The sequence below is a fragment of the Conger conger genome, chromosome 7, assembly GCF_963514075.1.
Source record: "Conger conger chromosome 7, fConCon1.1, whole genome shotgun sequence".
Taxonomy (NCBI): domain Eukaryota; kingdom Metazoa; phylum Chordata; class Actinopteri; order Anguilliformes; family Congridae; genus Conger; species Conger conger.
Genome location: NC_083766.1, coordinates 32,792,623 through 32,820,354, shown reverse-complemented (window position 1 = coordinate 32,820,354; position 27,732 = coordinate 32,792,623). Strand labels below are relative to the sequence as shown.

Sequence of the window (27,732 nt, the reverse complement as noted above, 5' to 3'; positions counted from 1 at the left end):
ATGGGATTTCACTGCGTAAAAAGCGATCTTGTATCACAAAAGCAAAATTTCGCCGACCCAATTTTATTCATGTATGCTTTATTTTCTTTGAAAAATAAAGTAATAAAAAAAAATGCTGGAATTTCTTAAGTATCACTATACATTTGCATTATCTGTGTTACCTTTACATCAAACAGTGTCAGATTCCCACCCCTGAAAGCTTTGAAACCTTTCAAACTGAGGAGTTTAACTATTAAACATTACGTTATTTTCTAATGTACAACCATGCATTTAGGTGAACAACTCATTATGATTGCTAAGCACATATCAGAGGCCAAGCGTACAAGAATGGCAATGCAGCTTATATAAATGGCACAGTAGGCTACGCTACAATATGTCATTATACATCAAAATCACAAGGAAATTGGCATACTACGTAATACACTTTCCATGCTTCACAATACAATTACAATTACAATTAATTATCTACACACAATCTATACGTAGGCCTATACAAAAAGCATATGTAGAAATATTTTTAATTTAATATACCATGTAACTTAGGATGTTATAATAGGATAGGCCTACGTAAATATTTAAGTGGTATCGTATGGTAAATGTACACCCCCCAGTTATGCAGTAGCACAGTAGATCCGTGGTTCATTGACCTATGAAAAGAATGCTGAAGCTACTGTGAAGCTCATTTGTACCTGCCTAAATACAAGAACAGATGTATCCAGAGGGTCCATCTTCAATAATGTATAAGTGAAGTACAATCTACATAGTCAAGGATATTGAGTAATTCTTCTTTATTGTCTTTGGGCTGTATATGACTTGCTTTAAAAATTATATTGGACGTTGTGGTGTGGTGTTTGCTTCTTTCTATACTCCTAGCCTGAAAGCAACAGGTAGTTGCAACAGGTAGTTGGAAAAAAATGGAAACACAAAAGTTCTAGAACTCTGGTCAGTCTGTAATGAGGCGGAGTGCATTTTCTGGGCATGATTTGGGAGATCTCATAACTTTTGAAGGCAAGGTCAATGTTGTTACTTAATGGTACTGGAGTGATTGCATTCCCACATTGTTAAGGCATTTCTGTCCTGCTCCAAGGGGTGTCTTTTAACATGACAATGTCTCCAACCACAAATCTCAAGATTGTTGTTCAGTGGATTGAGCAACACCTATAATTTAATCTATTTTGTGGTCACCCATTCTAGCATGTATGCTATATTCTATAACAAAGCAAAAAAAAAAACTATCACCTCCAAAAAAAGTGTCAGTTTGACTCCCTTGTTGGAAGAGTGGTGTCATAACAGGGAGTCTCAATCCGTAATGCACTAACATCCTATTTAGTGACATCCATGTTTCTTTTTTTGTTGTTGTTCATTGCCTATCCATCAAATGTATTAGCCATTTTCTCTGTCTCTGTTCCTGCCTATAATACACCCCCCAAACCTCTCCTCATACAAACTGGTTCACCACAACAATCTCTTTCCTTGATTGAAAATAGATTTTCATATACCCCTCTCCCACTCCCTGGTCTTATGAACATAGAATGGAAAGTTCTGGACCAGTGACAACAGTATTACATAATAATAATTCACTTGGTTGCCACGGTGATGGTAGAAAAATACGCAAGGATCAGTGCACAGCAACACCCCCTCATTCTCTCTCCTACCTTATTCACCCTCTTTACCTCCCAGCCCAGTATTTCCCTTTATTTCACAGCCTGCACCCTCTACATTTTTCCATCTTCTCCTTTCCTAGTGTTCACTCCAACCCTCATCGTTCAGTCCATCCTTCTTCACTCTTTCTCTGCCCATCTTTCTTGCTCACACTTTCTCTCTCCCTCTATTCCACTCTCCGCCACAATGTAGTCAGCTCTTTATATCCGTCACCATAACAACCACAAATGTTCTGACAGTTTTGCTGGCACTGCATTGAGAGGGACTGAGAGGGAGAGAGAGAAAGAGAGAGAGAAAGAGAGAGACAGAGAGAGAGAGAAAGCGAGAGGAGGCAAGCTAGCCACCCACATACTTGCAGCCGTAATGGTACGTTATGTTCCTCTCTTTTCTGAAGCACTTGACTTCTGATCCCTCCTTCCCTTCCACTCTCTCACAGCTCCCAGTTAAGTGTATACTGTAATGACTGACATGATGTGCCAAAGGCAGGGCTAACACTGGCAAAAATTAGTGTCAACTACATGCTGAGTAAGACCACAGCATTAAGTGTAATAAATGGTAAATTAATCAGCTGTAGTTAATGCTGTCATATAAAAGAATAAGATGATTGAAAATGTGCTAAGTGCAGTCCGCTGACTTTTTTTCCCCACAGATGCTACCACATACTGTACAATAAGTGTTCATTTGCTGTAGAAAAAATGGAGATTCACTCTATTGCTTAGTGATGTCTCATGCCTTTCTGATTCTGAACAGACAGAGGACATAAAAACAGTGGTCTGACCTCTCCTCATTATATCAGTCCTGTCATCTGGCCAGGGGTACTCACAAAGATCATTTGGAATATTGTATATACGCTACTTCCTAAAATGAATATATATGGTTACAACAAAATATTCTATGCCAATACTATGGTTGTTATTACTATTATTTTTTAAGTGTATTATTCTTCAACTATAAAAACCTTGTTAAATCTGTGGAAATATTTTCCAAGATGGTAGCACGTATCAGTGGTTTTACACCCTAAATGCCCTCTTGACCTTAATGGCAGGTTAGCTGGGTCTTAATCTCTTATTCTCAATGGTGGGAGATGTGAGCAGCTAGTGTTAGATGTCTCACGTAAATGAAGACATTGAAGTTATTAAGAAAACAGAACCCATTATAGCTCATAACGAGCACTATGCTATACCAGCTTGCCGTTTCCACTTAGGTCCAGACTTCCATAGGAACTATTCTCTCTTTGCTGCTGATTGGGGGCAGGAGATACTCTTCGGACAGGAAGTCGAGGGGAAAGTACACCAGCAGCCCTCTGATAGCTTCCAGCTCCTTCCTGGCTTGCTCTGGGTCGGTCTGATATAGGTGCTTGACGGTGGAGAGCTCCCTCAAGGCACGCAGATTGCGGATTGAGTTGGAAGGCAGACAGCGGAAAACCTGAGGAACAGGTGGGGGGGAAGAAAGGCAGATGTGAGAAACACGAGGAGGGGGAAAGGGAATGGACAATGGAAGGAGTTTGAGGAAAAGGGTAAAGAAGAAGGAAGAAGATTTTGGAGGTCGGAGAAAGCAGACAAACAAGTGCCAGGTGTATAGTTACCACCAGTGCATTTTTGCAACTGGTTGTATTTTCTTTTTCTTTCCAACTCTTACCATGTCATAAATGTTGCCATTTGATTGCGCAGTCTTGTTCCAAACTGTCTGAAAAAACTCATCACTGATGGGATCCTGAATGTCAATGCTGGAATCTGCTTCTACGCCCAAGAGAACTCTGGGGGGGGGGGGGGGATAAAAAAAAATAAAAATCTATGAAACGCTTAGCTTACGTACGTGCAGAACTGATATTGTGAGATGGTTCCCTTGGAAACAGACACATGTACTTGCACAGCTGCCAATACATACTCCAAAACCCTTATAATTTGCAATCACAAAAATAGATCACAGGAACCATATCAACTGTATGATATCTGTATTGTGAGTGCGCTCTTATACAGCACACATCTCAGCAGTTTCATTCCATTTACCCCGTTTTTCGCACAGATTTAATATCCGGAAGGCTTTATGATGCTACTTGTTGAAAAGATGGAGGCATCTGTCAAGGAATCTCTCGTATCATATGAATATTCTTGGTCAAACAGAACACTTGTCAGAATGTTAAAAACCCACAGTGACTGAGTGTGGGTGTAATTCCTTATACTACAAATATTTTGAGGATCAGTTGCCTATGGTAATGTCACATAACATGAACAATATGTGACTTAGTAAAAAGTGTGAGGTCAATAGGGGGTCCAACATGGGCAGTCATGTATAGGTTTTGTATGTTTCGACTGTTCATACATGCGTGCAAATGGCTTTTGTGGGTGTGCATCACTCTGTGACTCCTGACCTGAAACACTCCATGCGCAGGGCCAGGGTGAGGGGCCCAGCCTGGTACTCCACTCCACCCATGCGGGATGGGACCCTTTCCTCGTCCTCCACAAACACTGCCAGCTCACTGTCCCGACTGCCTAACATGCTGCGGTCATTTATATTGGCAGAACCTGGGGGGGGGGAGGGATTAATGAGAAAGATTTGTGGAATGCAGGATTGTAGCCACAGAAGGACAAGATGAGGTGAAGATTGGAGGTGATAGTGGGCAGTAGAAAATCAAGATCAGGGTTGGGAACAGTTCCATTTCACATTCCACATTCAATCTCAAGAAATTAATGACAATTCAATGAATCAATTACAAAATACCACTGAATATTATCTTTTATTTGACAAGGTCAATACACAATATTTTTGTAGATGTGCTAGTTAACCAGGGAGGGAAATTTTAATCTATAGACCTACAGTCATGTGAAAGAATGAGGAAATAAATCTTCAGTTATTCATTAAGAAATGATCACATCTTGATGTCTAATATTGTTTTTATTTATCTCTGGAAAAAAAAGTGATCTAATTGCAGGTAAACAACAAAAATTAACCTTGTTTTACTCATTAAACAAAAAACATCAACCTAAATGCATATTCTAACTGAGGAAAAAGTTAGGACACCCTACCCCCTAATACCTAGTGTTACCCCCTTTGGCTGAAATAACTTCAGTGAGACGCTTCTTGTAACCATCTACCAGTCTCTGACATCGGTCTGAGGAAATTTTGCCCCACTCCTCAACGCAGAATTCTTTAACCTGTGAGATTTTTGAGGGGTTTCTTGCATGTAGAGCCCATTTCAAGTCACCCCACAGCATCTCAATGGGATTAAGATCTGGGCTTTGACTGGGCCATTCCAGGACTCTCCACTTCTTAGTTTTCAGCCAGTCGTTGGTGGATTTACTGGTATGTTTTGGGTCATTGTCATGTTGCAGGGTCCAGTTCCGCTTCAGCTTAAATTTCTTTACAGATGGTCTCGCATGTTCCTCAAGCACCCCCTGGTACACTGTAGAATTCATGATAGATTCTATGATGGTGAGCTGGCCAGGTCCTGCTGCAGCAAAGCATCCCCAAACCATGACACTTCCACCTCCATGCTTCACAGTTGGTATGAGGTTCTTTTCCTGGAACGCTGTATTTGGTGTGCACCAAACATGTCCTCTGTTCTGGTGTCCAAATAATTCAATTTTAGACTCAAAATCTGTCCAAAGAACATTATTCCAGAAGTCCTGGTCTTTGTCCATGTTCTCTCTGGCAAACTTCAGTCTGGCCTTAATGTTTCTCTTGGAGAGTAAAGGTTTCCTCCTTGCACACCTCCCATGAAAGTTAAACTTGTGCAGTCTCTTTCTGATTGTAGAGGCATGCACTTTCACATCAACAGTCGCCAGAGCCTGCTGTAGGTCCCGTGATGACATTTTAGGGGTTTTTGAGACTTCTTTTAGCATCTTGCTAAGCTAACAATAAGCTGCTACAATCTTCTTTCTGAAGGCCTCAGACAGGTCTTTCGATCTCACCATGGGGTTCACTCTCATGTCAACAGTCAGGAGCACACCAAACTAAATGTCTGAGGTTTAAATAGGGCAAGCCTCCTTCAAAATGCTGAGTAACAATGTTCTAATCATGTGCACGTGATGTGATACACCTGTGTGTGATTTCAGCCATTTTAGGTGGGAAAAAATGTGGGGGTGTCCTAATTTATTCCTCACCAGAAATTGCATTTTTATTTTATTACATTTTACAGAATGTTTTAAAAAGGATTTTCTTCAGTTTTACTTGTTTAGTTATATTTCTTGAATCTCTCAGTTTTGTTAAAACTGATATTAAATATCCATATGTCTAAAAATGTTTTTAAAAAAACACAATTTTCCATAGGGTGTCCAAATTTTTTCACATGACTGTACGTGTCCTTCAATTGTGGGAGGAAACCAGAGTACCAGAAGGAAACCCACGTGAACATGGGAAGAACATGCAAACTCCATGCAGAGAATACCCTGGTCAACTGGGACTCAAACTTGGAACCCCTTTCTTGTGAGGCATCACTGCCAATTCAACACAATTTCTTGAACTGACTGAATTGACACTGAATTGACCTCAACCTCATAGAATATAATAATTATAAAGTTTTTAAAGTAATCTCATCATTATAAGATGGAGCAGAGCTAAAAAAAATTTAGATTAGTGTAAGTGATGAGAGTTGTTCAATGTTCTTAAGGTGTCAAAAAGGGTAAGGGGTTCCTCAGTGTTCTAGAAGAATTGCCCAAACCTGGCTCTCAACCTGTCCTCCAATTTAATTTGCTCAATAATTTTCTAACACCAAAACTAATGTGTAGTGAGTGTTCTTGCACAAAATGGCTGCTGTGCATCAGCAAGGTAGATACTGCTGGTAGCTGATGTGTGTTTCCCCCTATTCACTGTGATTAGAAGTGCTATACAGTTATTAATCCATTATTAATCTATTGCTTTACATTTGAATCAAATCAAACTGACCAGCAAATTTTAATGTCTGGTTTAAATGTCTGTTACAATTAATCTGTATGTGATCGAAAGCAAACCTGAACTCTAAATGGTACAGAGTTAAACATGAGACCTTTCTCATGTTCTCTAATTTTGAAGCTAGATTGCCTTTTATTTTCATTTTTTACTGTTTACTTGTTTACTGGATTATGTGTTACTTTTTAAAAAGATTATTACTAAGGCCCAGACCCAGGTGATTTACTTGTGAGGGCTTCAAAGAGTCAGGTGAGTAGAATTTCAGGGCTGAACTTTTTATTCGGAAGTAACTCCATGCCTTCTCAAGTATCCAAATGCAGTGGCTGTTCTGTCTGGTGTCAACAACCATGGGTTTCTCTAAACAGTTGTCCAAAGATTTCAGAATGAAGATGGTTAATTTCTCTAAAAACTGTCAATGTTTCAAACTTCCTATTTTCACTGTCAGAAAAATTATTAGAAAATGGAAGATAAATGGAACAGTTGAAGTCAAGGCAAGGTCTGGAAGACCAAAAAAGATTTCAGATATAATGGCCCAATGCCTGGCAAAAAATGCTCAGAAGAACCCACACATCACTGCAAAGGAGCTGCAAAAAAGGAGTAGCAAACACAGGTCTAGCTGTTCAGAGGACAACAATACAACATAGTTGAAACAACAAAGACCTACATGGCAGAGTTGCCAGAAAGAACAACCTCAACACAAAATTAAGTGTCTGAAGTATGAAAAAGAAAACATTGAAAAGCCTGAAGCCTTTTGGAACAATATGCTTTGGACTGATGAAACCAAAATTGAACTTTTTGGCCACCACCAAAGAAGAAGAAAAAGGGTAAAGCCTTTATAGAGAATAACAACAGTGAAGCATGGAGGTGGATCCATCATGCTTTGGGGTTGTGTGGCAGCTGGGGGCACAGGAAATATTGTGTGAGTGGAAGGAAGAATGGATTCCACTAAATATCAAGAATTTCTAGAGGCTAATGTTCGAAGGTTGAAGAGAGGTTGGGTATTCCAGCATGACAATGATCCAAAGCATACCTCAAAATCAACCATGAAGTACCCCCAGGAAAGGTGTTAGAATGGCCACCACAGTCCCCAGACTTATTGAAAATCTGTGGACATGGCATACATGCAAGGAGGCCGAAGAATATTTCTGAGCTAGTGGTGTTCTGCCAGGAAGAATGGGTAAAAAGTAAAAAAGCAAGAGTTGAAAGACTCTTAGCTGACTACAGGAAGCGTTTAGAAGCTGTTATAGTTGCCTGAGGAGGAGTTACAAAGTTCTAACTGACAGGGTTCCCAAACTTTTGCATTGGGCCTTTTTCCTTTTTTTATTATTTTGAAAGTGTAAAAACATTAACTACTGTATGGTACAACCGATGCTTATGTCTGTGCAAGAATTTTTGAAGGTTGTTACAGTACTGACACCAATTGTGAATGACAGTAATTGTGACTTACATTTCATGGATGCCTGTAATTATGATTTATACACTGCACGCATGACTGTAACCGACTGTTATGAAGCATGAAGGCTTATGCCGTATGTGTGGCTATATTTCTGAACGCTGACTACATGGATGACAGTTTATTGGGACTGCTGATCCGTTTGGACATGACAGTGACTGACTGTCACACTGCACGGTTGATGGAGATTGAGACACCTCACCTATGATGTAGCAGCGGTCATCTGCGATGAGAGCCTTGCTGTGTACGTAGATGAGCTCGGTGACAGGGCACTGGGAGAGCTGAGAGTGAGTGCGAAGCCCGCAGAATGAGATGTACTGGGTCCACTGGTCTTGCACTGGGATAGAGAGGGACGCACCCTAACCATTACCAAGATATCACAGCACTTCACAATATATGGGTAAACAATCACATCGTTGCTGCTTTCGGATATTGCAAATATTTCTGTGAAATATATTTGTCAAAAGAAGTCCATGTTTATGTATATATAGCAGTCCAACATGAGTGGGGGATGTACAGGAGGCCTGCATGGGAAGGAGAGGAGACTAACTCTGTTCCTTCAGTCTTGCCAGGATGGAGAAATCCCCTCGACACATCGTCCTAAAACAACAAAGACACAAAGGCACACAAGTTCTACTGCCATGTTTCAAATGTGTACTGTATATGCCTGTGCATGGGTGTGCTTGTCTTGTCTGTGTGTATGCATATGCGTGTGTGCGCGTGTACACGAGTGCACGCATGAATGTGTGCGCTCATGCATGCGTGTGTGTGTGTGACTGCCTCAGTGTGTGTGTGTGTGTGTAGCCCCCTGACCTGTAGGTGAAATGCAGTATGGCCTGAATCGCATTTCCGCCACCTGTGCTGATGTCACCCTCAAACCCTGGCAGCAAGGGAACAATCACATACACTCGGTATGTCTGCTGCTCGCTGAGGAAGAGAGAGCACAGAGGGAAAGTGAGAATGGCAGAGAGAGTGGGACAGGGGCCAAGAGAAATAGAGAGAGGGGGATTATTTGAGATAAGAAGGGAGAAATAGGCAGAGATATCGCCGGCACAGTGGGATACGTATTAACCTTCGATCCAACCTTCCACATATATTTCAGAACAGGTGACAGAGTAATATGAGAATGCCACACCTGGATATAAAGCAAGTGGCACCTACAGATAATACATGGCCTATAAAAGAGAATTGTAGTTCTTACTATAGATTTTATCTCATTTCACTCGGTTTTTATTATTACTCTCATATTTTATCTCATCGCAAGTGTTAACTGCGCTTTATTACTGAATGTGTAATCTCTTGTTCCTCAAAATTGTTACTATATCTGTTAATTACACTGATCTCCAATTATTTGGATGAACTGTGACATAATAATGAATCAAGAAAGGCAGACAAACAGACCTGTGAGCCCTTAGGATCCTTTTCACGATGGCATCCCCAATTCCGTTGTGCACGCTCTTGTTGTCTGCACAGCTGATGAAGAACTGATTCTGCACACAGACACAGACACAGAGTTAACATCTGACCGGTGCCAAACTGCACAAAATGCACACTGTGCAGATAAACTGCATTCACTTTGGTGTATGGGACATGGGAAATAAGTTCTGTGGGTTCATAGCACACCACCCTGGCCCACTCTGGAGTAATAAAGTAGTGAAGTGTAAAGTAGTCCAGTAGATCACCCCCTCCTTATATGAGGTTTATCTAGATCCAAGGATGGGACATCAGCATATCACATCAGCAAAAATATGAATTTTTACTAACAAATGTTAATAGAGGGCGGCACGGGTAGTGCAGTGGATAGCACTGCCGCCTCACAGCAAGGAGGTCCTGGGTTTGAATCCCTGTCAGCCGGGGCCTCTCTGTGCGGAGTTTGCATGTTCTCCCCGTGTTTGTGTGGGTTTCCTCCGGGTACTCCAGTTTCCTCCCACAGTCCAAAGACATGCAGGTTAGGCTGATTGGAGAGTCTAAATTGCCTGTGAGTATGAGTGTGTGAGTGAATGGTGTGTGTGCCCTGCGATGACCTGCCTTTCGCCCAATGTATGCTGGGATAGGCTCCAGCCCCCTCTGCGACCCTGTTCAGGATACGGGTTAGGATAATGAATGAATGAATGAATGAATGAATGAATGAATGTTAGTACAGATTATATTATATTTTATCAAAGGCAAATAAGTAATCTTGGGTCATTTTTTTCCCAAAAGGTTACCAAAGACCACATTTGGCTTCTTTAGTGCTATTACAGTTTGAGTAAAATGTGCTGGGGGTGATGGGAAAAGTAATCTCTCAGTAATACAACAGTTTCAGCAACACAACTGTGCCAGCATTACTGGGAGAGTGCTATGTCTTCAGAAAAGTGCGTCCGCTTCAGATTTTTGTCACGGACAACGTATCCTGTTGCTGACAGACTATCAGAAAGGTTGCTCATAATCCTTTCCTTCACTTTGATGATCTCCCTGGACACTTTCAGATTCAGAGACTCCAAAGAGAATGGCCCTGACGGTGCTCTCTGTTTTAGAACACGCCCTCCAACCATTTTCTTTCTTTTTTGAAGATTTTGTTCAGCCTCTCTTCAAATAATCCAGGATTTGATTCATGTTAGGGTGACGTGTATACTTTTAAAGTTCGCTGTACACTGAGTAAAACACAGTTAATGCTGAAACAAACTTTGAATACATTCTATTCCAGGGTACCCACCCACATATTTCACACATCAGAAAATACAATAATTGACCCCAGTGATCCACAAAGGTAAAGCAGGAACAGCAAATCTACCAGTGATCAGTGTAACAAAAATCATCTTAAATATGAACAGCCACATTTATATTTACATACAAATGTGATGAAAATAATTAAAGAAATTTAAACTTGTGTAATCGATTTTAATCTAAAATGCTGAGTCAAGAATTCTCTCTTTTATAGCATGAGAAAGACCTTATTTGTACAAAATAAATACTGCAGAGTCATTAGCTTGTATGCTACATGTATGCCAATTATTTTAACATGCATCAGTGACATTAAGACTTCAGAGTTAAAAGTGTTTGAAGCTCATTTTGTGTATTCAATGTAAGAATCGCCCACCTTAACTTGAAATGTAAAGAGATGTTTTTTCTTTGCTAGTGCTCATTTTCACCAAGGTTAACGTATGTGAGCCCCTGCACTGAAACAGTCCGCAGTGCCACGCTGTTATCAAATGGTAAATGGTTGGCATTTATATAGCGCCTTTATCCAAAGCGCTGTACAATTGATGCTTCTCATTCACCCATTCATACACACACTCACGCACCGACGGCGATTGGCTGCCATGCAAGGCGCCGACCAGCTCATCAGGAGCATTTGGGGGTTAGGTGTCTTGCTCAGGGACACTTCGACACAGCCCAGGCAGGGGATCGAACCGGCAACCCTCCAACTGCCAGACGACTGTTCTTACTGCCTGAGCGATGTCGCCCCATCAGGATGAGGGTAATCGCTGGTGAAGTGGCGCTGGAGTAGGTTTTGGGTTTGGGACAGACAGTGTTCACCCTCACCTCGATGTAGATGTAGTGCTGGCTGTTTTCGATGGTATGGATGTAGGCATTATGGATGGAGCTCTCGCACGTCCCAGCTGACCAACGGTCCACAGAGCGCAGAACCTGAGTGGGAGAGGGAAAGAGAGAAACAGAAGAGGTATCCCAAAAGGAGGGGTAGGGGTGAGCAAGCGTGAAAAGAAAGTGAGATTGGGAGAAGAGAGAATTTGTGTCAGTGCAGTATGTTGCTATCAGCTCTGTAATGAGGAGATAATGAGAACTGAACATTGCAAAAGTACGTGCGTGTATGTGTCTGCTTGTGCACATGCGTGTGCACGCATGTGTGTGTATGCGTGTGCAGTATACCTGCACAGAGGCCTTACTGGTCCCTGGTACAGTGAAAGGCAGTGAGTCTGCGGTAGAATGAGATTTTGGCAGCAAGTAGGGGAAGAAGTTGTCTTTGTACTTGTTCTTGAAAATCTATAAAAAGACACAACACAGAATGTAATGCCAGCACCATTTATTCAAAGTTAGTGTCCAGCAACTTCTAAATCCCATTACCTTGGTGAAGTTCCAGCGCTGTATGAAATGACGGGCCATGTCCCTAGCTGCTTTCCCATGAAGCACTGCAGCCAGGTCACGCCAGGGCATGCGAGGCACCTGGGAGCGGTCAATGTTGTCTGAGAGCGTGAACGACAATAAAAACATTTAGAACAAGTTTTGGGGTTACTTTTTTTGTTACACCACATAAGGGCAACTTCAAGTAAAGACAAGCTGAGGTCAAAATGTACTTTTTCCTTCAATTGTGCTAGTATGTTTTTATAAAGCATGCCCAAAATGTCCAAAAAGCTCTCCAAAAAGGATTACCCTCCCTCATGCTTTCTAACCAACCTGCATCTAATTTAAAATGGAACTTTTAACCAGAGCCCATTAGCCAGTAAAATAACAGGTTTATCTATAGCAAGACCAAATCCTGTAATTGTCTGTTACCACCTCATACGACATAGACATGGGCTTAGGAGGCAAACGAGCATAAAACTATTGACAATAGTACAATATCAGAATATGCACAGACTGAAAGCAATATGATGTTGGCTGTACCACCAAACTTCAACCCACACATGCTCTAAAAGAAACTGTCCTCTGATATTGAAGTATCCTACAGGCATGTATGCATAGCAGCCCAATAAATATCCACAGGATAAGCTAAAAACATAGTTTTACAGCAATACAGCCCATCCCTGTGGTGAAAGCTTAGTGTATTCTGCAGATTTATGTCGGACAAAGATTTGCTTGCAACCCAAACGCTCATTGCATGTTTTACGCATGTCTGTGTATTCATTCTGCTATGCAAACGCAGCAATATTCCCAAACTCTCCATTACCTGAATACTAAACACTATATCTTGTTGTAAAGGGTAGGAAACCCCAAACAATTAGTTTGGTACTGAAATGACCAAGCAATTCACAAATTACGTAACAATAACAATAGTTCAAGACAACATTTGCTTTGGTATAATCCTGGCAAATAGATCGTTTTCTCAAAAATAGCTGAATGGATTATAAAATACTTAACTTAAAAAGTCAGAAAACAGTCTAGCTTCATAACCTGGTATTTTTGGTTCCATACATATGTCTGTATTGAATAATTTGCAAAACAATCTTATATTTCTACAAAATATGTCGGCCAGACGTGCAATAAAAGTAAGCCAAGAAAAAAAAGGGTCTGTTCATGTAACTTCTCAATTGAAAAATAACCAGTTTAGACTAAAGCCAACATGAGAACCTCATGAATACAAACAAACCCACAACCTTCAAAGGGGTGATCAAGCTGGACCCAGTCCTTGTTGATGAAGTTGCTGTAGTCTTTCCCCAACCACAAGAGACTGTTAGCTGTCAAGTCTTCTGCGTCCACAGGCTCTGGCTTTGCAGTCGGGGGCCGGCATGCTGACCCATTAGCGCCTTCATCAACTTTGTCACCAGCCTGCAATGGACAGAGAGGTAAGGTCAGAGGATTCAAACCCTTCCACACAAGGGCACTGTAATGAGCAACTATATGGCACAATTTTATGGCCTGCACCTCTGGCCCCACCTCTGGATTGTGATTGGGTAATTCTGAGTCTCCCATATCAGTCAGTCTGTAGAGGCAGTCATCCCACCTCCCAAAGGCCAGGTCAATCCCGCCTATAAATACCACCGATTGGTCGATGGCCACCATCTTCTCATGGTGTGCCCAGAGGAAGACAATGGAGGAGACGTGGTCAGGATGTCTCATCACCTGGGAGATGAAGAACAGAGGGACAGAAGGTACAGATGTGACAGATAGAGAGAGAGAGTGAGAAAGAGGGAGAGACTAAATGATCAACAGATTGTTCAGCTTAAATATATGTTTTCTACCCCATTTTAGTGATATTCAATGATACTTACATATTACATAACATTTACACATTGTAGGGTGCTGGGTTGCCAAGTGTGTCACACCTGATGGTTTTTGTGAGTATGCAAATCTACCTTAATATTTCGTGCCACAGAAAGTATCAACAACAAATTGCTTTGGGCACTGAAATAATCTTTTCACATGTGCTTACTTAGCCTACACCCCCTTATCCAGGAATACATACAATATATATACATAATAATAATAATATAATAAGCTTTATTTATATTGCACCTTTCATACATAAAATGTAGCTGAAAGTGCTTCACATTCAGGCAATTAAAAATAATTATAAAGACAATTTTGAGATTGTGAATAAAAGAATACAGAAATAAAGTAAACACGGTAATTGTTGAAATATATCCACACAACAAACAAGACACTTTGGGGCCTTTCCCCTGTGCCTCCCTCGAGTGGGACGACACTGATTGCGGGAACCGATTGTGTTGTAACAGAACACTGTATACAAAATAAAAACAGGGAGAAAAGAATAACAGTGCTGAAAACAGTACTGCTAGACATAGCTCAAAGTGAAAAGCAAGAAAATAAGCTGCTAGATATAACTCACAGTCAAAAGCAAGATATGGAAAATAAGAAAAACCAGACATCCAACGACCTCCAAACTTATAGAATGTTCTTACTGTAGGCTTACAAAAACAAGCTCTATGTCAGGCACCAGCTTTTTGTTCTTATCTAGACACATGTTGGTTGTTTGGGGGGGGGGGGGGGGAGGATTGGATTAGTTAGACCGAAAACACCACAGGCAATAAAAAGAGATGTTTTTAGGTGTCGTTTAAAAATGTCAACAGAGGCTACCTCTCTAACATGTTTAGGTAGGGTATTCCATAATTTGGGGGCATAATTGCTCCCCAATTTTCTTTTGAGTGTGGTTGTGAGTATTAAGAAGACCTGCACTAGAGGATCTAAGGGCTCATGGCGGAACATAAAATGGAGGCCTGTCCTAAACCGCTGAGAACTTTATATACAAGCAGAATCTCCAATAGATACAGATACAAATGTATAGTTAGTTTTCTGCACCTCAAAAGCACAGATGGATTTTAAAAAGCTCACGATATACATATACTTGCCCAGTCAACCTAGCCTTGCAAGTACAAAGAACCATCTGTATTTGACACGCTTGGAAAAAAAAGACCATGACTCAGGTGCATGTGAGCCATATGCTGGCAAAACCCGCTGACTGGAGTTAATTCTGGAAAAGTTTTATTTTAGAATCATGAGTGATCTCTCCATATGCCATTACCACACAGGCCAATACATCTGGCACAAATATACGTAAATGCACAAATGATGAAAAAAGACCAAAAGAATACAAGTATTGTACCACATACAGTCTTCATGGTGTTAATAGTGTAATTCAGATAGACTGTAAAAAGTTATTGGGAATTGTGTTATTTTTGTGAAGGGAATACAGTATAGTCAGATATGGAGGGCGACTGAATAAATTAAAATGGAATAAAACTGCACACACTGACCCTCAAAGGAAGGAGCTTCTGTGTGTAAATCCTCTGAAATAAAATAAGTGCATTGTGGGATTTGTACCTTGATATTGGGGTGCATGTTCATCAGGGTCCTCTTGCTGTAGTCGCTGTTGATGCCCAGCGCCACCTCCACTTCCTTGTACAGAAGCACGCACACCTTCACGCCTTGCTCCTGTAGGGGGGCGTCAGCAGGACGGGGCAGGGAGCAGTGCAGGGGCAGGGGGAAAGGGAGGGAAGAGACGTCTTTAACACATCGAGAGGGAAAAGGAAGAGGGAGAAGCACGGGAGAGAGAGAGAGAGCGAAATGAAGGAAAGGCGGAGGAATGATTTAAAAATCAAAGTGGAGGATGTGAAAAGTAACAGATTGAAAGGTGAGAGATATGAGAGAAGAAGGTGAGCAGGCCTAACTGCTTTGCGTTTCAGGATCTGGTCCAGGCGCCAGTATGTGCTCTTGGCCGGCCGCTTCAAGTGAACCTCAGGGCTGAGCCTGAAGGAATACAGAGCAGATCATAGTGCAAACGAGAAATAGAAGGAAAGAAAGACAGACAGACAGACAGACAGACATGGGGAGAAAAAGAGGGAGGGAGATGTGTTATCTGGATCCCAGTGTACTCTGTGAATAATAAACACCCCTTTACACTGAAAACAGCCGGGCTACCACTCACCACCAGTCTGTGATGAAGATTTCCTCCTTTGCCTGGTCTAAAGCCACAGCCAGGTCTGCGAAGTAGCCACTGCCATTCACGTACCTGTCCACCATTACACACATACACACACCTCTCAGTCATAACACTCAAGCCTGGCAGTCACTGCAGATATTCAAAACGCATACAATACTGTGCAGAAGTATTAGGCACCCAAGACTTTATTTTATATATATATATATATATATATATATATATATATATATATATATATATATATGTTTATTTTTGTGTGTGTGTTAGTATATAAGAACACATTTGAGATTTCCAAATATTCATTTTCCAAAAGATTTAATTTTACAGAGACATTTTTGTACATTTTTTAAAGTTACATATTACTGTAAGGAATTTACTACTTTTTACATAAGAACTTGATCAAGGCTGTCTGAGATCAGAAGCAAGGTGCCAATCAAAGTCTGTAGAAGAACTGTGGCAAGTTCTCCAACATGCTTGGAACAACCTCCCTGCTGATTGTCTTAGCCAACGCTGTCCTGCAGTTCTATATCTCAGAGAAGTGATGCAGTTTTAACGCCGAAGGGTGGTCACAAAAAATATTGATTTGATTGAGTTTTGAACTATTCTGCCAAATTACTAAAATGTAATGTAAAATGTATCGTATGTTTATTTATTTTTGTCATCCAGATGCATGTCAATCGTTACAAAACATCCATGGTAATATAGCAGTCAATTAGCACACAAATCCATATTGATCACTATTTTAAATGCACTCTTATTTGTCACAAAACACAGACTAATATAGCGGACACTGGACACTCATTCTGGTGAAAGCACATACACCTGCATATGCACACATACAAACACATGCAACACCACACATACATACACACTCACACACACTCACACACACTCAAACACACACACTCTTCTCTCTGGAGATGTTCATGTGCCCGGCTTCTCACCACTTGGTGAGCGTGTCCTCGCGGGGCGGGGCGTATCCTTGGAAACGGTGTGTCTGGAAGAAGTCACTTGGCTCTGCCAGGCTGCGGATCTCATGACTCCACCACTGGGCCTGTTTGTAGCTGCTGCACTTAATCACCAGAGTCCTGCCACACACACACACACACACACAAAAATGTGAATGTAGAACTGCATATGCATTCATACAAAACATATAGGGTTGTGCATTACGTCACTTATAAACTCACTTTAATCCTATCACTTTATATGGTCAGTGTTTTATTGTGTCAGCATCAACACCCAAAAACCTTGACAGCTTTAGTGTTATCAGCCCGACTGTGCATGTTTGAATTTATGTATGTCTACAGCTGTACATACAATGTCCAACAGTACCACTTGGTATTGCTAGGAGTATCAGGGCTAGAGTCAGGTACATACCCCGGTTCTGCACTTTTGTTAAATTTTGTGTCCTTATTTTGGCACAGGCTGTGGTGCGTAAATGCAGCAGGGCACTTTTATAGCCGTCATTGCAATAACTTGAGTAGTTGGCATAGGAACATACCTGCCAAGTTTTATAGCATTACGTTTTAAGTTTTTTGCTGCCTATTCAGTTTCTGGGAAAGTAATTAAAAAAACTAAATAAATCAGAACAAAAACAATAGGGTTCTAGCAGCTTTGCTTATAGGAACCCTAATAAAGTAGAGCAGGGGTACACAACTCCAGTCCTGGAGGGTTGGTCTGCGAGCTGGTTTTTGATCCAACAAATTACCTAAATTTATTCTTCTGACAGGTCTAGAAATTATGCCAGTTCACTTCTGTACTTTCGCAGAGTAAAATATTTAGGTTACACGTGCAGTCTGCAGCTGGTGCATATACAAATATTTGATCAAGACATTATTTCGCAAATTAAATAATTAAGAGCAGAAGTTGGCACAAAATCCTGAAGCGGAATGGCCCTTGCTGCGCACCCCTGAACTAGAGCCAAAGGCTGACCCCTTCACGCAAATCACGGAATCTGAGAATGCATAAAAAGCATGTTTTGTTATATGCTGTACCTCCACGTACGGAGGCGCTAATAAGCATCCACATGCGGCGGTTGCATTGCTCACCTAGCAAAGTTCTGGATGCAGACTCCATGCTTGGTGTCAGTGTAGCATCGGCCCACCTGGACTTTGAGCTCGGGGTCAAAGAGGAGGACAAACGAAATGACCCCCGCCTCCCTGTTCATGTAGAGGAGGAACGAGTCCTTCACAATCAGCCAGCGCCGTGACCAGCGGAAACAGAACTGGTGATGACCGAAGCAGTTCAGGCCCTGGACACGATGACCTCCTGACCGTTTCAAAATGAATCCCTCCCTGGTACACAGACACATGCACACACAATGACATTATGGTACTGCTGCAGAAATATAAAAATGACAACAAATATAAATCAGTCAATTGCTGCTGCAATGAACACAGGCAGGCTAACTTACAGGCCTTTGGGCCCAAGATCCTTTATGAAGGAGAGAGGACTAATATCCAGGAATTCCAGCTGAAATCAGAACAAGAGCAACACAGATAGCTTATGCCACAACCTGCAATATGAGAGCGATTGTTGCAAGATCACACAATTACCCACAGCATGAAGCAGCTGAATCAGGCTGATAGTTCCATAATATCCTGCTTTCATCTATCGTGTATGGTCTCTGGTCAGGTATGCAGTGCCCTCCAAAAGTGTGTTAACCGTAGAGTGAAATTTATGTTTGCTTTATACATAAGGCATTTGGATTTGGAGATGAGTGTACAGACAATCAGCCTTTATTTCATACCATGTACTGTACATGGCACATTCAGAATGTTTTACGATTTTACAGAAACGGCTGTTTTTGTGCTCACTCGTGTTTATTGATGATGTAACTGAGGATGGCAGCAGCAGGGTGAATTCGGAAGTGAACAGACACATTTTGTCTGCATATGTAAATTCCTCCAACGTCAACAGGCGTCCTGCGGCAAGACAATGACCGCAATCACACTGCCTACACAACCAAAGCATTCATCAATGGGAAAAAAGTGGAAAGTTTTGGCCTGGCCAAGTCTGTCACCTGATTTAAATCCAACTGAGCAGGCATTTGACTTGCTGAAGAAGAGACTGAAGATAGAAAAGTGGCTGCATTGAATGCCCAGAAAGGCATTTCCAAATAGGGCCATACAACCAAGCATTAGACTTTAGTGACTGTTTGTTTGTACTTACTAAGTTTGTCCGTTAACTTCATTTCGCACTGCTGATAATGGGGGAGACAAAAACTGCCGTACTTGTGTCTCATATGTGTCTCATAGCGCACTTATCCCTGGTTATGAGTATGCACTTTGTAGAACGTTGCTCTGGATAAGAGCGTCTGCCAAATGGCATTAATGTAATGTAATGTCGTATTTATATGTTGATCTCAAATCCAAATGTCTGAAGTATAACAAAAATAATAAATTGTCACTCTGCCAATAACATATTTTTGGAGGGCACTGTAAGTTATCGGCAAGATGGTTTATGCATGAGAGTGTTTGAGTGTGTGTGTGTGTGCGTATGTGTGAGCAACATGTATGTGTAATTGTGTGTCGGCATGTACCGTATGTTCACGTGTGTGAGTGTGTGTATGCATTTGTGTGTAATTGAAAGAGAATGTGGACACACGTAACAGAAGTGGACAGTGCACATATTTCCCTCACCATGCCATGGTAGTTTTTAGAGAAGGAGTTCTCCAGCAGACCATTCAGGTACTCCTCCAGGTATTTCTGCACAGCACAGGTGGAAAGAGCAGGATTCCCACAGTCAGCATCAGTCATACTGATCAGGGCCCAGACCCACAGCATCTGCTGCTGTTTGCCTTTGCCCAAGTTCAGGCCCAAGAAACCAGGTGAGGGCGTTAACTGTAACCATCTGCTATAACTGATGAATGAAGTGGTGCCTACCAATGGAAATCAGGTGACACTTACATTATTAGGCACTCATAATATAGCGGACAGATAAAAACCGGGGGGTAACTTTGGGATCAACAGAATATACAAGGGTGTTGGTGTGAAAGTACACTTGTGACGCCACAGTATTTCAGTGTCAATTTGTGAATGCGATACCGGCTTGCTGGAAGTTCTCCTGACTCCCCCGTGCAGAGACGGCATCTCCTCCGTCATTGCGGCCAGCTGCTGTCTCTGTGTGGCAAACCTGAGAGAAACAGATTGAGGCGTTGGGGGGGTTGAGCAGAAATGGAAGGATGACATGCAGGGGAAAGAGTGAGTGAGCGGAGGGGAGAGCAGAGAGCAGAGGAAAGAGTGAGTGAGCGGAGGGGAGAGCAGAGATGGCAGAGTCCGCAGAATAAAGCCAGCGTTCTTCCTCACATCCGTGACGGCAGTGATTATGAAAACCTCATCAAACATATTAAGAGCTGACAGGCATTACATGCTACACAACTACACAAGAACTGTCCAGTACAAGAGTCTGTCACAGTAGTAGACATCAGTTAAAAAACAGCAGTAGCAGCACTGATAAAATCAAAACAGTGGTGAGCATTTGGAAATGCAATTAGCATCTGGAAACAGCATCACATGCTTCTCCAATGTAAAGTCTCCATATAAATGATATAGCTGACCTCCCCAGAGGCAGAAAATGAAGCATCATTCTGTGCTTGTACAGGTCCCGGTGCAGCTCCTGGAAGTGTTTATACTTCCTCTTCAGGGTCCAGCTGAACTGGCCGTGTGTGAGCCGGATTGTATACAGAGTGCACGCACGCACCTGGAAGAGGCAAAGCCAGACACACAGAAGGGCTTACTTGCGTTCTGACCTGAGTCCAACAGGGCCTGAAGGTGTAATTTGATATTGTCGGGTATCGGGCCTATTTATTTAACTCGGGTCGGGTCAGATTGGGCACCAGCCTATAAAACTTCTGCATGTATGAGTTGCCAACCTGGAAGTTTACAGTAGCATAGCAACACTTCCACCAGTTGTTAACAAAGACTGACAACAATGCGGCAAAGCTTCCTGTTTTTGTAGTGTAGCGCTATCCTCTACAAGCAAATTATGTCACATTTAACGGAAGGAAAAATAATCCTAAAGACGGCTGGCTAGCCTGTTCTAATCAAATATAAAATGTATGCAAACACATACTGAAAGAACGATAATGTCGCTCCTGTGCTGTTTGTTGCGGAGAGGTGCAAGTGACCTTATTAACGTCACATTTAACCAAAAGAAAAAGGTGTTTATAAAAAGCGTGAAAGCTCAAATATGACTCTTTAATTCGCTAGATGAACATTGGCACACTGCAAAAAAACTAGGAGCTTTGCTGTGGGCCAGTGTTGTCAATCATTGTAAACGGCTGGCAGAAGTTAATGGTGTTGTTGGCTTTATTATTTCAGCTATTGCTCTATGGGGTTTGGGCTTTAAATTTGGTTAGAGCCAGTCAGGTTGGTTGGGGTCAGGCCATAAAGTGCCAGGCATAGGCGTCTTCAGAAATGAATGATTTAATAGACACCTGCACAAGCCCTCATACTGACCTTGGAGCGTGTGGCGTATCTCTCAGTGCTCTCCACCCGACAGCTCACTGCCGCCCCCTGCAGGAACAGTGGCATGCCCCACTCCTTTGCAGCATGTAAGCGGTGGACCAACAGGAAGGGACGCTCTTCTGGAGGGGGGGACAGGGACCATACCACATCCATTTAACCATTTAACCATAAATGTCCCCACAGCCAGACAGAGGTACGCCATGACAAGGTCCTATCTCCTAGCGCCACCCAAAAGGACAGACATTTTGGTGAAACTACATCAATGCCAGCGGTGTTTAAAGGTACAATATGTTGAATTTTTGTGTTAAAACATTGTTACAAGACCATTGTAAATCCCTTCCTATCATTGAGAGGCTCACTGACATGTTGACTCACTCTCTACCTGTGTTCATAGTCCTCAAAATAGGCAGTTGATGGGGCGGCACTCTCAGCTATCGTATAGCTGTACAATAATTCAATTTCACCGGTTGAAAATGGGTTCTAATTGCCAAAGCCAATGGCATTTCAACATCAACGTATTCACAGAGAAGGGGCGGGATAAACAGTGTTGTGGTTTGAGTGTGTTTGTTGCCGCAATTCCTCTTTTCACCGTTAGAAGGCCGAAATTACCTATTGTACCTTTAATATTTGAGCCATTGATCAACATCATTCAGTGTGAGAAATACTAACCGGAACTTTGAGTGCGTTCAGATAATTGCCTCTCCTTTACTACCCATTCCCATATATACACCCATCAGCCACAACATTAAAATCACCTGCTTAAACCAGCACACTTAATTGTTAATTATGTAATATGCATACTTATATACGCAGATAATGATAATAATATATCATATAATCTGCTTATATAAGTACACATATCATATAATAAAAAGTGTTTGTAGACAAGCTTATACTAGTTTAAAGCATTTTTAATCATGAAAAAACTGGTTTAAGAAGGTGGTATTGATGTTGTGGCTGATGTTGTGGTATAACATTCCAAAATTATATACGTTAAATGGATACTGTCAATCACATTTGGCAGAAAGACAGCAGGTCAAGATGATTTCAGTACTTTTAGGTAAAAAAGGGAAGAGTCAGAGCCACCAGAACTGACCAGTGTTTTTCGTGAGCCCGTCCATCTCATCCTGTGACAAGGGGCAGTGGCCACGAGAAAAACGCCGCCTCATCAGCCCAGGATCATGCGTCGCCTCGAAAATCTCTTCCTCTACATTGGCCATGGTACTGCAGGAGAAGACTAGACATTACCACGGTAATCCCATGAGTGTCAACATGTGATTCATTCTTTCAAAGTACTATATAATACCACAGTCACTCTGTGAGGGTCAATGTGTGACTCTTTTTTTTTACTTGACATGTACATGCACATTATTAGGTACACTGTACACTACCTGTACATTGGCATATCTAATCAGCCAATCATGTGGCAGCAACTTAACTTTTTGCATAAAAACATGCAGACATGGTGATGAGGTTCAGCTATTGTTCAGACCAAACGTCAGAATGGGGAAGAAATGTCAAGTGACTCTGACTGTGGAATGATTGTTGGTGCCAGATGGGGTGGTTTGAGGATCTCAGAAACTTCACACACAGCAAGAGTTTTAGAGTTTATAGAGAATGGTGCAAAAAACTAAAAACATACAGTGAGCAGCAGTTCTGTGGGTGAAAATGCCTTGTTAATGAGAGAGGTCATAGGGGAAATCGCCAGACTGGTTCAAGCTGACAGGAAGGCGACAGTAGCATCTCTGAACACACAACATGTTGAACCTTGAAGTGGATGGGCTACAGCAGCAGAATACCAATAACTAAAAAAAAATAAGGCTAATAAATACATAATAAAGTGCACACTGAGTGTATAGTTCTGCGTGTTTTACAAGTGGATATTTGTTCAGTCATTGTCTTATTGTGTGCACGCTTGTGTGTAACTGAGATATCATTGACTTTGTAAACCAATGAGTGTATAAAGGCATATATTAAACTTCTGGCTTTTGTGTGGTTTCATTAAAATGTTTCCAGTATTATGTTTTTTATTGCTTCCTCTGTGGCTATTACACTAATGCTGATGTCAGGGTAAGAGTTATTGTTGCCCTGAAGGGGACTGTTAGCATTAGGCTGTTCATGAATGACACAGGCTTTCTCAGTGTTGGAGTTTAGTGAAGAGATAAAGACCCCCTCCCATTGTCAATGTGCACATTTCAGCACCAGACATCACATGTGCTGCACCCACTAAACATACACAGACACCCTCAAACAGAAACACACACACACACACACAGCATTGTACTGAAACAAACACACAAGAGTTGCAGTGACACGTCCTTGTACTCCTAGACACCCTCCTACACACAAATACAGGAACCTTCAAAGTTAAAAGTTGAAACAATTCTTTAAATATACTTCCCAACAATGATTATCCCCAAATTATCATAACCAACATGCAATCAATGTTCTTGTGGCATTAGCTATGTGAAATGGCAAAAACCGTCTTAAATGGCTAGATTGTAAACTCATGCAACAATGTAAGAAGAACAACACATGAAAAGGATACAGAGGTAAATAAAAAGAGAGATGAGGAGAAAACTGAAAACACAATGTAGAGATGATTAAGGCTCTGAAGTCTAAATATAACCCTGGTTGCAGTGTTATCCTATCAAGAGCCCTGCACTGTGCAGAGCAATTAAGTATCAGCTCAACAGAACTGGAGACAATGGAGGGGGAAGGATCTTAAAAAACAGTATCAACAGCTTGCAAGAATTGCTGGTGCTGGAAAACAAATGTACTGTAGGCCTACCATCCTGTGAGCTATAGATGCCAGAATATTTAAATAAATATCAACCAAGAATAATAATGCAATCAAGCACCCCAACATCAGAATATACAGCAGCAATAAAAGAAGAAATTATGCTATTGACCAGTAAAAAGACTTGGCTGTATGAAGAATGCATGAATGAATATACTTTGCTGTTGAATAAGTGTGTGGGAAGCGGTTGGTTCATTGATGCCGAGGTAACCAGGTTGCAGATGGAGCAATCTCTTGACTGGAGGGCTGCACTTCGATCTGATCAACGTGTAAGTTTGAGTAACTGCTTCACCGAGTAGCATAAATCGGGGTGTCATTATAGGCCTATGCTATGGGTATAGCACTCTTATGTTTACAATATTCACAACATTGCTTGATAGTTTGCTTGGCAGATTACGTTCAATATGAACGAACGTTTTTTCAAGTGTAAAAACTTTGTGGTTGAAGTGTGGTCATTTGTGCTTTGAAGTTGTTAAAGAAAGAAAACAAATATTTTGAAAACGCTGTTCAATATTGCCCGCCACTTTGCTCAGGTCTTAAACCGTAGCAGCACTATGTTCCTAAACTTTAAAACGCCAATAAAGACAGTTTGACAGCAGGAAGGAAAATCGGGAAACATATTTCTCACTCAATAGCCTACTTCGTATAGGCCTATGGATTTCCAAACAACTATGGAAATTCTGGAAAAAAGATTCTTAGCCTAAAATAATCGTACAGACACCGATTAATTCAATGAATAGTTACAGTAGTTATTGTTTTAGCAACTGCAGGTAGGCAAGCTACGTTATTCCCCAGGTTTCAAAAATCTAAATACTAACATAGGTCCGTTGTTTTTATCACAACATTATCTCAAAATAGCCGAGGCTATATAAAACGTCCGTGAAAAGCAAAAAGTTAGACTGACAGTCCCGACATCTGGACATTCTTGCCTCGAAGAATGAAGCGCTTGTGAAACATTCAGTCCTAAAGTGTTTAACATTCTGATCTCCTCTCTTCTCCCCATCTCTTTATCACTCCACCCATTTCCCCATCTGTTTATCACCCCACCCCTTTAAATGCAAAGTTCCACAGGGACTAGTGGTAGAAGGGTGTTTAAATACCGAAATAAAAGAGATTAGCAACATGTTATGTTGCTGCAAAAAATAGATAAAATAAGCTACAGTTATGTAAGCTACTTTATCAAACATATGCAATTAATTTGCTATGTTATGTCGTTATCTCATAGTCTAACGTAACACACTTTGATAAAGCAAGGGACAAAGTGAATAAAAAGTAAGCACAGAAAGAATATACGTTTTACTTACGGTGCCGAGTGAGCGCGGATACTTTAAAAGTGAACTTAGACAAATATAGCCTGTCAGCTTGAACTTGAACTCCGACAAGTTTCTTCCAGTACAAAGCTCCTTAATATAAGGCTACACCCATCGTTTCTTTCCCGTTACCCATCCTCCAAAAAGAAAATCTCGAGCAACTCACGTTGGGGGGGGACAAACTGGCTTACCGTATATCTCCGAAAAAACGCGTCACACATGATTTCTATCAGTTGCTGATTTCTATCCTTTATTTAGCATGTTAGTGGTATGCACCATCATACGAATTGCTCTTTGTATAAATGGTCCCAGTAGCGCGCATTCGTGACATTAACTCTCGACTTTTAGCAAGTTAAATGCAAACCATGCACCCTTGTCGCCTCTTGCACTTTTCCATATCGAACCACAAAAGTGGAGTCATACCTCCCGTGGCCACATCATCACCATGGGTTTACATTAGAAACACAGAAGTAGAGTGCTCTACGTGACGCATTTAACTATCCCACTTGTCCTTTCGCCCTTTCTTCACTTCTACGGACAAATTTAGCCTTCAACTAATTTGCATAACATTTCTGTGTATTGCAAATATTCACCATTTCATTTTACACATCTGAATTTCGCTCTCTTCATGAAGCCAGACCGCATGCGTGATTATAGCGTATGCTTACTGTCGCCCGATTCTCCTGTTCTTCATATTATTGACATGTATTCCCAGACTTTTTCTTCAATTTGACTCGAGACGCTTGTTCTTGGTTGTGTGGTTTGCACTGGAAACTGATAGATCTTGGGAGGCAAGGGTAGAGGAACGGAAGGGGGGAGAATGATGTCACTTGATGTGTTGAAAGCAGCTATCATTAAGAGGGTCAACACTTCAGTTGTGACAAGCAATGCATGCAGAATAAACCCTTCCGTCAAGTTACAAGTTTCTCTCGGCATAATGACAAAAGAACCACATGCAACGCGGGAAAAAGACAGACAGTCTCGGGCACATTCACTGCAGTTAGGTTCATGGAATTTTACACCAGCAGGTGGCAGCACTACCCCGTGACACCGGGTCCAAATCACGTGCTCAAAAATGAGAACTCAACCGCTGATTGATAAACAATCCTGTAGCCTCACTTGTCGATGTCACAATTCAAATGTTCTTTCATATAAAATGAATCTGAACTACCCATACATCAATGGCCAGCAGCAACTTATTGTGCCAAAACATCCTCGTCTGTAACCGTGGCCCCAAGTGGCAATTCAGTCAATGTGAACAATAATAAAATTAGTGGTGCTAGGTGCGCTGAAAATTGTTGGGGCGGAAAACTTTCCCTGAAGTTGACGTTTGGTCTCAATCTGTTTTCATCATTTTCCTTGATTATCAATACAATGATGAATTCACAAAATACTTAAATGAATACCATCAGATATAGCCAGTTAGCCGAGTAATACATTTATATTAGCAATGCAAAATTGTGCAATTTATCTACTTTAAAACTGTGGATACACGTTGGCTACACTTCATTCTCCGCATTCACACTAGGAGAATATTCATGCCAAAGATATGCAATGTGTAAAGTGATTTTGTATTGAAGCACAGGTTTTGTTAAATAGCTATTAGCTGAAATAATGGTCTATGTTTTTTTGTCGGCCTACGTAGTCATTAAATCAATTTTCTAAATTCAATTTATTGTTTAAATATGGCCCCTATCATGATGGGAAGAAGCTGTGTATTAATATCATTGTCACACTTGTTAATCAAGGAAAATGAATGAAAACTGGTTGAGACCAAAAATCCGTTTAAAGGGAAGTTTTCCACCCCACCAATTCAGCTCACCAACCGCAACTGAATTCAACAATTCACTTTCATATAACATGTTTGTGATGCTGAATTCATATTCATCTTTTTTTTTATTATTATTATTATTTTTAGGAAGTATGCTGCTATCACTACCACAAGCACATTGATTTGTTGAAATAAAATTAAAATCTGGATCAAATAAGGGCACCCGATATTGAAATGGTGTAACTTTACTGCCACCAAG

At 41.3% G+C, this 27,732-nt stretch overlaps 1 protein-coding gene across 5 annotated transcripts; it reads right to left on the bottom strand.

Annotated features, from left to right (window-relative positions):
* Positions 1–61: 61 nt before the first annotated feature.
* Positions 62–26,467, bottom strand: pld2 (phospholipase D2). 5 transcript variants are annotated; one of them, XM_061249936.1, is made up of 24 exons: positions 26,371–26,467; positions 22,689–22,816; positions 21,584–21,711; positions 20,683–20,825; positions 20,171–20,258; positions 19,766–19,831; positions 18,538–18,596; positions 18,173–18,418; positions 17,066–17,209; positions 16,107–16,190; positions 15,850–15,928; positions 15,503–15,613; positions 13,586–13,783; positions 13,318–13,489; positions 12,068–12,186; positions 11,873–11,986; positions 11,528–11,632; positions 9,404–9,492; positions 8,816–8,929; positions 8,553–8,602; positions 8,205–8,339; positions 4,034–4,187; positions 3,301–3,418; positions 62–3,087 (listed from the first exon to the last, which is right to left on the bottom strand). In XM_061249936.1, exons 1-24 carry the CDS (start codon positions 26,394–26,396, stop codon positions 2,863–2,865), a joined length of 2,895 nt encoding a protein of 964 aa, XP_061105920.1. In that variant the 5' UTR covers positions 26,397–26,467; the 3' UTR covers positions 62–2,862. The 5 variants fall into 5 exon arrangements, with proteins under 5 accessions (XP_061105920.1, XP_061105922.1, XP_061105921.1 ...); XM_061249938.1 differs by having other exon boundaries at positions 13,598–13,783; XM_061249937.1 differs by having other exon boundaries at positions 26,296–26,436.
* Positions 26,468–27,732: the final 1,265 nt, after the last annotated feature.